General features: G+C 31.3%; 1 protein-coding gene across 4 annotated transcripts in view; it reads left to right on the top strand.

The window, feature by feature from the left end:
* Positions 1-11,713, top strand: part of LOC148604683 (putative polypeptide N-acetylgalactosaminyltransferase 10) — a 37,246-nt gene extending 25,533 nt beyond the window's left edge. For all 4 annotated transcript variants that reach the window (XM_088548929.1, XM_088548928.1, XM_088548927.1 and 1 more), the window contains exons 9-13: positions 1,467-1,577; positions 2,914-3,135; positions 3,749-3,859; positions 4,984-5,127; positions 6,424-11,713. In XM_088548929.1, coding sequence (XP_088405055.1) covers positions 1,467-1,577; positions 2,914-3,135; positions 3,749-3,859; positions 4,984-5,127; positions 6,424-6,588 — 753 coding nt within the window. In that variant the 3' untranslated portion in view covers positions 6,589-11,713. The remainder of the gene's footprint in view (positions 1-1,466; positions 1,578-2,913; positions 3,136-3,748; positions 3,860-4,983; positions 5,128-6,423) is intronic.
* The last annotated feature ends 505 nt before the right edge of the window (positions 11,714-12,218 follow it).

The following is a 12,218-nucleotide window of genomic DNA, read 5'->3' as shown; positions in this document are numbered from 1 at the left end:
TTTCTTCAGTATGTATCTGACACTGAAGTCTTGACAAAGCAGTGGAGAGGTGTAGTTTGGTGATCAGATAATAGATATTTCTCATTAAGTTTTTGTTTACTTATTTGGTTTAGTAGCAGAAATATATTCGCTTCTTTTGGGAATAGTATTTATCTTTGCTTTTATATATCACTTCTTGCTCATAAAATTAGACACAGTAGAATCCCTATGGTTACCTTTAAAAAAATGTATTTTTATGCAATTTTTCAAATCTTATCTGGAGATTAAAAAGAGGTAAGGTAAGTGTCTAGTAGATTAATCAAGGGACCCAAGATTCTGGCAGAAATCAAAAGAATGTAATTTAGGGACAAAGACCAGACATGGAAAACAGAAAACACAATAAACAATACAAGATAACCAAAATAATACATACAAATTAACAAAAGTAAATGATCAATTTGGACTCCACGAAAAATTGGGAGCTTCGACTGGTACGGTAAGTGTCCTCTGCTTTTCTAGAAACACTTGCCAAGTTGCTCATAAAACGTCAAGTCCGGGGTAGATGAAAGAGAAAAGGAAACTATACACATTGAACAAATTGGTTCTCATGGTGCAGATGGATACAGTGTAATGACCCACGAGACATAATGACAACCATAAAACTTCTTTTCTGATGACTTCAATCTTGTAGCAACAAAAAACTGTTCCAGAAGCCAAATAGTAAGAAGTCTAGCACGGTTCAAAAAGTCTGTGTAGTTATGGCAACCTCTAGCATAATATATGAGTTGTGATACTTTACTCCTAAAACTTCAGTTACTAGTTAAATAAAATATACCTCAGAAAACTGAACAAATTCTATTTCTGTTAGAAATCGAAGCAAATGAGTTCAATATTATACTTCTAAAAAAAAAAAAACACTGTGAGACATCGAAACTAGTGTTACACCCAGACAAACAAAGTGGTAATACAATATTCTACTGTTATAATAAACAATAATAGTGCATTGACTAGATGTAAAAGTGATATTGGAATAGGGTAAGAACCACAGGGAAAATAAAGGGCTGTGTCGAGAAATCTCACTGGTTCAAGCCACATTTGAATATGAAAGTTATTAAGTCATTGTTACTGCAACTTAAGCTATCAAAAATGCATTTTAAGTCAGAAAAAGGATTTTGGTTCAAAGTGGGTGACATCCTGGTAACTTCAAATGTGTCAAATATGATATATGTGATGTCAGCAAATAGTTATATTCAGTCGGTGAACAGCATTTATCTTCAGACACATGTATGTTTCAAATGCACTTCAATTATGTTTTATCTTTTAGATTTGACAGGGTAGTTGTTGCATTCATTGTACAATTACATCCACATACAACATGTATCTTAGTGGTATGACTAACATATTTTTTTTTATTTCTGCTATAATTATATTAGTACATACAACCTTTATCTTAGGGATACAAATCTAACATTGTGATTTCTGTTTAGATTTGGCAGTGTGGTGGTAAGATGGTAGATGCACCTTGTTCTAGGATTGGTCATATTTACAGAAAGTTTGCTCCGTTTCCTAACCCTGGAGTTGGAGACTTTGTAGGAAGGGTAGGTAACTCTTTGTTATTTGATTTTTCATTCTAACTTGAAACAAGTACTTTTAAAACATGTGATTACATTTCAACGCACTCTTTAAAAATACCATGTATCACTCAGGATGATTCCAACTCTGTATTTACATAATAACACATTGAAGTCTTTCCTTTATCCATATGAAACTTGAAGGCTTTTATATCCATTCCCAAGATGGTTAAAAGATATTACGTTAAAAGGTGTTTACTGCTGTGGTTCATGTTATAAAGGGTTTCAAAAATTTGTGAAATCTTTTAAGATTTTTCATGCTAGATCAATATAAGTACAAAAAATTTATAAGTCAGTGTGCTCATTTTTGATATATTAGCATTTGAAATTTTGTCGTGAAAAGGATTTCTCTTGATTTTCCATAGGTTTTGTCTCAGTAAGTTTTATCTATTTAAAATACTGAAGAGATAACAAGGATTTCCCAAAGATATGTTAAATGAAATTATGAAAAGAAAAGTGACGGTCACTGGGCAAAAAATATTTATGCTAAGAAATGGATAAAACAAGAGGAGTCTGAAAATCTTACAAAAATTACTGAACATGAGCAGTAAACATCCTTAATAATAGGTTATTTTTACCCCTAAGTTATTTGTTTATTTTCATTATGTTAACATACAGTCAAACCTGTCTACTGCCCTGACGATATTGTTCGGCTTTGATGAATGTATCTAAGTTGAAAATCAGGGGTGGATACAGGATTCTAGATAGGGGGGGGGGGAGGGGGCGCACAGATAAAAGTTTTTGAGGTTAAATTTTGAAATATTCTTCTAGAGTGGGTGCAGTATAGGTACTGTTGCAGTAAAATTAGCAAGAAAGTTTCAACCTAAAACCGCCTATATCTACCCATGACAACCCATACTTTTCAAGTTTAAGGGGGCCTGCCCCCGCCTAAATCCGCCCCTGACAATACATGTACCTTAAAATCTCTGACAGTCAAACTTAAGTTACAGCATGTATTAGGTAATTGTATGGTTTGACTAATAAAGTTTTCTCTGTTCATTTATGTACCAGTCCACAGTCAAACATATGATGCTTTTCAGTCTATTTATACTATACTTTCATATAAAGATAATCATTTCTGAACCCAGATCTGCACTTTGTAGAAAATCATTCATCACCCACTGAAATCAACCAAATGAAACCAAATTAGGAACAATAACTCTTTCAAAGTACCAATTTCATGTAGTCTGTATGATTTTTATCTCAAAAGCATAGCAGTCAAATGATTAACTAAGACTGGTTATGGGATCAGTCACTATTTCAGTCTGATTTTTAGAAAGAATGCTACTTATGAAATTTACAGAATTACAAGAGAGTAGCTGAGGTATGGATGGACGAGTATGCCAAGTATTTATATGACCATCGACCACATTATAGAAACATTGATGCTGGAGATCTGTCGGAACAGAAAGCTATCCGAGAGAAATTAAATTGTAAACCATTCAAGTGGTTCATGAAAGAAGTGGCCTTTGATTTAGAGGATTACTATCCTGCTGTTGAACCACCACCATTTGCTAATGGTGAAGTAAGTATATGGTAGTGTTAGGGTGGTATAACTTTCTCATCTGATTTTTTTCTTGTCCTTTATTAAATGTTTGCTGTATAGGTACTTGCTAAAAGACGACATCAGTATAAAGTTTGTCACTGGTCACTTTGACTTTGGGTGTTTACTTAAAAACAGTAATGGATTTTTTTCATAATTCTTATATGATTTGCATGTATAAGGTATACATTTATATAAAGGGTCGAGAAGTTCTTGAAGGTGTCTCTCCTTGGATCAACAATGTTTATTTATATACCAACTTAAACAATATAAATATAAACTACCTTGGCAGAATCTTCTCAAACTTAGGTGCTTTGTTTTTTTTTTATTTATTAGGAAGTTCTGTACTGATTTTTGCAATTTTCACTATTATGGTTTTTTGAGTTATATTTAGCCGAGAAAATCTGGTTTGCTGTCAGTTTGATATATATTGGTGTATGAAATTGATAAAGTCAATCAACAATTCTTTAGTTCTCTTAGTTTATGAGTGAATTGATCTACTTTACACACCAATTAGTCTCTTTAAAAGACATTCTAAAATTATATATTATAACTATACAGAGTTTAATGAATAACCTTTTCTTTTGTATTACAGATTAGAAACAAAGCAGCCAATATGTGTATAGATACCAGGTTTAAAGGACAAAATGAGAGGTTTACGATAGAACCTTGTGTTAAGGATGGTGGTGGGGCTGGTGGAGAACAGGTGTGTATAGATAACAAGGCATAAAAAGGGGTTTATATTTTTGTTTTGAATGAATAGTTTACAATAGAACCCCATGTTAAAGATGAAGGTGGATTAGGTGGGGAACATGTTTGTGTTGATACGGTGACATGAAAGGTTAAAGATGGAACCATGTGTTCAAGATGGCATTTGAGCTGGTTAACAGGTTTGTAAAGATGACATGACATGAAAAGGTGGATTATTGATGCTACAATGGGAGGTTTACAATAGAATCCTGTGTTAAAGATGGTGATTAGGCTGATGAGGGCCAGATTGTGTATATAACATGACATGAAAAGAGGGGGTGGTTTTGTTATTGTTGCAATGAAAGTTTTGCAATAGAACTCTTTGTTTAAGATGGAGGTGAAGCTGTAATTTTGTTTTCAATGGAAGGTTTACAGTAAAACCCTGTTTAAGATGGAAGTGGAGCTGTATTTTGTTCTCAATGAAAGGTTTGTGTAGAAACCAAACCACGAATAGGGGGTGTACTTTTGCTTTTAAAGGAGTCTTACATTAAAGATGGATGAGAAGCTGGTCTGGAACAGCTTTGTCTGGATACAAGCCAAGGAAAAGGGAATGATTTGTATTACATTGAAAGCTTTACAATTCAATCATGTGTTACAGATGGGGATGAAGTTGGTGAGAAACAGCTTTGCTTTGATACCAGGGCATGAAAAAAGGGGGTTATTGCAATGAGAGGTTTAGAACAGAACCCTGTGATAATGATTTAGCTAGTGGTAGTTGCAAACAAGTTGTTATCTGAGGTCATCAGGGTGAAAACAGTCCTTTGAAAATTTAACACAATTTATGACAGAAACTATTATATAATATTATTAGTACCCTGCTTTGATGATGGAGTTGTCCTATAGTTTTCTGTTTGTCAGTCTGTCAACACATATTCTTAAAAGCTGAACTGTAATTTTAACTGAAATACAATGACACCTTCTAGCTTGAGTGTCATACTACAGGTACTTGTTTTATGCCTAATAATTTGATATAAAAGACATCAAACAGCTGATATCAAGTTATAAAATAATTACATATTAGGTAAAATGATGATATATCCTAGTAAAGGTCTTAGTTTTTAACAATAAATATCATTTCAGAATATACAGTTTACATGGCATAAAGATATTCGTCCAGGGAGAAGATCTGTATGTTTTGATGTATCTCAGTCTATAAGGAAAGCTCCTGTGTTGTTATATAACTGTCATGGTATGAAAGGCAACCAAAGATTTAAATATAATATAGTGAGTATACCTTACATAATAGAAATATTGGTCCTTACAAAATTTTTATAAATTTATCTAAATTAAATCCTTATTTTGATTGGTAATATGATTATCTTATTATGACTCAAGCATGATATGATTATCATATGTTTCAGTGTACATATAATTATAATATGAGTATAATATATTTTTCACAAATATATGATTAAAATTATCTGGCCAATATTTACATATGAAAATCATATTGATGTAAATATGTTATATTATCAGATGGATAGGAAAACATATAATGATCATATATGGTACTTCATGTTGTCTACAACTTAGGTGATACAAAACCTATGTTGTTTGTCTACCCCGGACTTGACTTTTTATGAGCAACTCGGCGGGTGTTTCTAGAAAAGCAGAGGACGCTTACCCTACCGGTGCACCTGGTCCATGCTCCCAGTTTTTAGTGGAGTCCGAGTTGCTCATTTACTTCTGTTACTTTGTATGTATGATTTTAGTTACTTTATGTTCTTTGTTGTGTATGTCTGTTTTCCATGTTTGGTCTTTGTCCCTGGATTACATTCTTTTGATTACCGCTATCACCTTGGTTCCATTGATTACTCTTTGATTACCGCTATAACCTTGGTTCCCTTGATAACTCTCTGATTACCCCTATAACCTTGGTTTCCTTGATTACTCTTTGATTACCCCTATAACCTTGGTTCCCTTGATTACTCTTTGGCATCTAATAAAGGCAACTTGTTTTTTTGTTGTGCCATTAATGGCTTATTAGATATCCACAGCTGTCATATTTTTGGTTTATAAATTGGCAACTATGATTTAATTCCCTTGAGACTGTTGATATGTCCTAACCAGGTCATGCCTGACTTGATTCTGGGTTTACCAAACATGTCAAATGATAAATGCAAGGGGAAGGATGATAAAACTATATTGAATTTAATGTATAAATTAGCTATTTCCCAATGATTATCTATACCCAGTAGTTACCTCCCTTGTGATGTGTATCACTTTTATATATCATTTTCACTCTTAAAATATATGAGATGTCTAACAAACAATTGAACAGACTTGGCAGACATTTTAAAACACAGTATTAAATCTTAATCATACATTTTTAGTCAGAGATTAAGTCTCTATGAAGTTATAAATTTTGCTAGATACCTGTTTTCATATTGACTTTATGTATTTGTACACCACTGACTTCAAAAACTGTTTCAAACAAACGAGATTGTGTTGATGCTTTAATACTGTCCAAATTCAAAAGATTTAACAACTTATTTATCATTGTTCATATTATTTTTACAGGATACAAAACAGATATATCATGTTATAAGTAACCAATGTTTAGACTGTGATCCAAACAATAAGGAAATATTTATGAATCCGTGTGACCAGTCATCAGACAGTCAAAAGTGGAAAATAGAACATGTGCTGGAAGATAAAGTAAAGCATGAGTGGAGTGCTCCTTAGGTTGGAGGAAAATATGCCAGATGAATAGATGGTGCTCTTTTATAGGAGGAATATATGGGAAGAAAGAATGGTGGTGGTAATGTGTGATTGAGAGGGAGTGAATGTTTGGTGTTGATAAAAAACAACTTTTATGCAACAAGCTGTGATTAGTTATCTGCAATATATATATTGTACATGACAATGTTTTAACATACATTCCACAGAACTATAAGTAGATAGTGAATCTATGGACAAATATTGTAGTCCAACTACAGCAGGTATTGTGTATAAATTTGCAAACTTTTATTTGGTACAAATGTTACTGATAAAACCATATCATGTGATGAAAAGTATGTTATCTGTAAATGCCACTTTTTTCTAATAGCGCATGTCCTTTTAATTGCTGAAATTTTGTACTTTAACTGGATAAGAAAAAGGATACATTTATTCAATCAAATACATCTAGATTCAAAAGTTTTATGTAGACTTATTTTTAGATTTTCTACATGCTTTAAATTTTGTTCATTCAGAGGCGGTGTCTCAATTAGCTCTGATGATATCAGAGATTCTACTAACGGTAATATAAATTTAAAACCAGTATTGTACGTGGGTAGTTATATTTTCAGTATGCAAATATAATATAGGCTTGAATCAGGATTTGTCTGGGTGATTTAGGAATTTTTTTTGAGTGTTTTGTAGTCATAAGATACATGTGTGTTGATTTGATATTATAGATTTATATGGAAAGAATCCAATATTTATAGATTATTTATTGACTTTCATCATCTAGTCTTTTCTTGTGGTAAAATATATATTTTCTATTCAAATATCTTTACAATTTTTCTTTTATCATTCCTTTAAATTGAATGATAAATTCCAATTTATATAGAATTCAGACACTGCCTATGATAGAGGTGATTCACGATGCAGAAAAAAACACCAAACAGACAGTTATTATTGTCCTGTCTGCATAGAAACCTGTATTTTGGAGAAAACCATACATCCATTTTCATGTTTTTATTCCAATTATAACATGAGAATGAAAATCAAGACAGGTTATGTGGTCAGTAAGGGTTTCTGAATAAGAAATAAAGTGAATTCCATAGGTTTTTGATATGCATGAATAACCATCTGATTTTCAGAAAGACTATTACTTAAATAATTATACTATTAAAGGTGTTTAGATGTTTACTTTATGAATGTAATATTGATGGGTTTTCACACTGACCACTTTTACAAAGAAATAGTACTTTCATGTTGCTGGAAATTCTTTTATTGAGTTAGGACAGTGATTAAAGTGGTATGTTTAATTTCCCAGTTGTTTTGTGTGAATTATGTAACAAGATGTGCTGATTAGATTAATTGGTTGTTACTTCTAACAATGAGTGTGTTTGTGGTACTGATCATAAATGGAAACCAGCAATAGCTGTATTAAATAAATCATAATTTTAGTTCTTATTAAATGTGCTGTAAACAACTTAAAGATATGCGTTATTTTTTCTTTAGAGGTTTGATGCTGTAAAATGAGACACATTGTAAGATTTTTGTGCTGATATTTATTTTTCATTATTATTATTTAACTGGTATTCTATTTTCCTTTTTAAATCTATCCTTGGTTAATTGATATCTAGAATAAAGGGAAGTTACTCTGTTCATTGAAAAACTACTTGGAGTTGTTTGCTTTAGTGAGAGATTGTAATGTTTGTAGGATTATCATAAATCTTTTGAATAACAGAGGAAAAAATATTATAAATGTAAATATTCCAATGACTTGCCATGTAGTTGTCAGTTTTATTTATTTCATTATTATAATCTCGAAATAGTGGTGTCCATCCTTCTGTCTGTACTGTTACTTTTTTTCCTTCCTTCCTTCCATTAAATGGAGGATCTGTTACTCATCTTACACCATTGAGTAGAATGTTATGAAACCTTCACAGAAGCTTTATTTCATATAACTATTGTACACCTCCTATTATAGGTTTTGATCCAAATCATTTTGGAGGTCAAAAGGTGAATGTTATCAAATAGGGGTATGGGTAGTATCAATTTAGTTAGCATTGCTCACAGTTTTTCTAGTTGTTAGTATGTGTCATGGCTATTAAACAAAATACTGGGTAAGCAAAATTAATACAGTTCTACCTGGTGTAGATGTGTCTTTTGGTGCATGCTCCCAGTTTATAGTGGAGTCCTAGTTGATCATTTGCTTTTGTTACTTTGTATGTATTATTTTAGTTGCTTTATGTTCTTTTTTGTGTGTGTCTGTTTCCATGTCTTTGTCCCTGGATTACATTTTTTTGATTACCGCTAGAACTATGGTTCCCTTGATTACTCTTCCAAGCTGTTTCCATTGTGCAGTGCTAATTTGCATAAAGAGGTGGTGTTAAGTACTAAGTGTGGCAAAGATTTAAAGCTTTGAAATTATGAATTTACCATCTGTGCAGGAGATTGTGTTGTTTATAGGCTGTAAATTTATTTTGATTGTAGTCATTTGGTCTTAAGAGTCTCTATAAATATGAAATAATTTTTACATTAACATATCTGTATTCCAGCCTTATGTGTGTAATGATTTATTTTTCTCTCTGTTGAAGTCCTAAAAGTCTTTCTACCTCATCTGTAAAAAAATATTTTTTAACTTCTTTGTTTTTGATATGATAAGTGAATGCTGTAGTTTTCTGTGTCTGTTCTTATCTTTCAACAAATTGCTTGAGGCCCATGCTGAAGTTTTCTCAATCTCTCAACTATTAACTTAGTATCCATATCATAAATTTGTGTTAATGACAGGTGTTAAAGATTAGTCGTTTATTAAATTGTGAGTACCTGAAAGATTGATTATTAGTTAAGTGGTTGAGTGATATACTTTCTTTTATATTTTCTGGAAATCCATAATGACTAGTGATTGATATAGAACTTTAAACAATGTACTGTTATCAATATTTTTTTTTTGTGGAAATACTTTAGGGTTAAAATCATGTCCTCTTTTGAGACTTTTCAGGACGATTTTCGAGAAGTTTGATATTTTATATTCAATGATGTATTATTTTCGTTTATCCATGAAATCAGTCGTGGGCTAGTAAGTACACATATGTGATTCTAATTTTATAACGTGTTTTTTTTTTAATTTCTAATACATTTTGTAAGTTGTTTCTTTTTTCTGTATTTTTTTACTTTACGTCTATTAAATGTTACTTCTATTTTAATTCCTCTTTTTCTGTAATTTATCAGTATTTCTAATGATTTCCTTCTAAAATCTGTGACAATCTCTGTGTGGTTTGTGTCCGGTGTTCTTGTATTTTGTCTTTGTCAAAATTCTTTTGATATCTTTTTTTTTTAAAAAGTGTTTAAGTTCAGAACTGATTATTTGATTTCAATATTCTTGACACATGCTGTCAAAAATGAAATTATTTAACAGTGCATTTACAATCAATAGACAACAATATTTTATATAAATACTTTGTCAACCAATATGTCTCAGCTAAACCTGTTGAATGCCAGTATATATATTTATCAACATGTACTATATAGTAAGGAAATATTGGTCAGTAAAAATTCTCCCCTCCCAACAAATTCTACCATCATACTTAATAAAATGGCCAGCAGTTATTTTTACAAAGCTGTAAATGTTACAAAGATAGAATATCACAATTTGTTCTCTTTATTGTGTACTGGTAGTCAACACCTATGGTCAGTTTTAAACTTCAGACTGACCGCTGGTTTGGTTTTTAGTTTTCCAACATTTTTGGGGTGCTTTGATTGCAGATTTGCAATTCAGAAGTGGTTTTATAATGCATATTTCTAATTTTTTAAAACAAATTCATTGTTGAATAAAAACATTTTACTACAGGAAGTGAAGCACAATGGTTAATTTTTTATTTATGGTGTTTCAGATAGAGAACTTTAAGGTTACTCTGAAATATCCTATTTATTCTATGACATACAAACCAGATAGAGAACTTTAAGGTTACTCTGAAATATCCTATTTATTCTATGACATACAAACGATTGGTACTATAGAGATGAAAGGCTCGATATACTTAATTTTATTTTATGTCAAAATATTATCATTTCATAGAATTATGTTATCTACTATATACTGTGAAAGTATTATTGTTCTTGGGGTACCAATTTTCGTGGTTCCCAACAAAATGGAGATTTCCACTGAAGTGTGTACTGAAAACCTCAAAACCATAAATTCAAGAATCCACGAATTAATGTTTCTTCCCTAATTCACGAAAATTGTTATCCACGAATTAAAGTACTTCCACAGAAGTAAAGTTTGGTTTGTTTTTCATTTTAACTTGTTTGTAGTGTTTTGAACTCTTAAGCATTTTTGTATGGTTGCTTTTGTTTAGTTTTTTGTGTGTATTTGGAATATTCATCTCATTCAGGTTAAGTCTTCAATGTTGCCCTTTTTATGTCTGTATTATATATGTTATGTCCTTTAGTATACCTGCTGTGTCTATGGTTGCCTATGAAACCTGAAAAAAGTGAATTAGCAAAATATACCACATTTTAACTCAAAGAGTTTTCATAATTTCATTACTAACTTACTAATTATCAAAATTCATGAAATGACTTCTGTATTTGGTTAACAAGACTTGAAATGCAGTTGTGTTTACTCCTGATGTGACTGCTAGAGGAAAAATGTTGGGTCTTCTGCAGGCAGACATTAGATGGTGTGACAACATTGAACTTTAATTTGAATGAGATTGTATATGAATATGAATGTATCACTTTGTATTTTATCTGATGGTAGCTGTCATTGAGCAAAACAGAAACTGTAACCATTTTTCTACATTGTAGTAAAATCATTACTATTCCATGGATATAATTGCTTTTATTGAAATTGAACTAATTTAATTGATAGATGTTGTCTGAATGAATCTGTGTGAGTGAATAAGGGAATACTAAGCATTAGTTGTTTGTTTTTTAAATCATAACTGTTAATTTTTTTATAAGCAATTATGAAGAAGTTTAATGTTTACTTTAAAATATTTTTGGAACTGTTGATTCTTACTGTTTGGACAGTTATACATTTTTTACTGATGTCTCAATTTTGTTGCTTTATCTGTTATGTCCACTTGAAAAACTTCTCAGGAACATGACTTAAATTTGACCACCTATATGCTCAGTTGTTCAACAAAAATACCTTTAATTGAAATATCAATGCATTAAGTAACGTTTCAAAATTCAATAAAACATTTTGATTTTTTAACAATCTTTGTGTCGATCTTTTCCTTCCTTTAGTGGCAGATGTAACGTTTTTTAATGTTTTTGATGTTACTGGGAATTCCTGGTAATAAAAAGTATATTGTTTTTCGTGCATGATTAAATTTCAAGCATTGTATAGCTTTCTATACATGTTAGGTACACATCAATTTTCATTAATGCCTCTATCTGTTAGGTGTGGTCATTAAAAATTGTGCTAAATCATGAAGAATGTAAACAGGTCTAAAATTCCCTTTTAATGTATGACTTTCATCCCAAACCATGTTATATGATTCATATTTTGTATAATGCATGCAGTTGGTCATATCATTGTATCATATTCATAATACATGTAGATAGTGTTGTTAACCTTGTGTTATACATTCAGGACAAGAGAGAGTGACATGGTCACATGTAGGATGACAATGTACAATGTTACAGTTTCT

This window comes from Perna viridis, chromosome 10, assembly GCF_037379345.1.
Source record: "Perna viridis isolate PV_CMFRI_1.1 ecotype Kerala chromosome 10, ASM3737934v1, whole genome shotgun sequence".
NCBI classification, from domain to species: Eukaryota; Metazoa; Mollusca; class Bivalvia; order Mytilida; family Mytilidae; genus Perna; species Perna viridis.
Note: the sequence above shows the minus strand (reverse complement) of the source record. Positions and strands in the feature narration are given on the sequence as shown.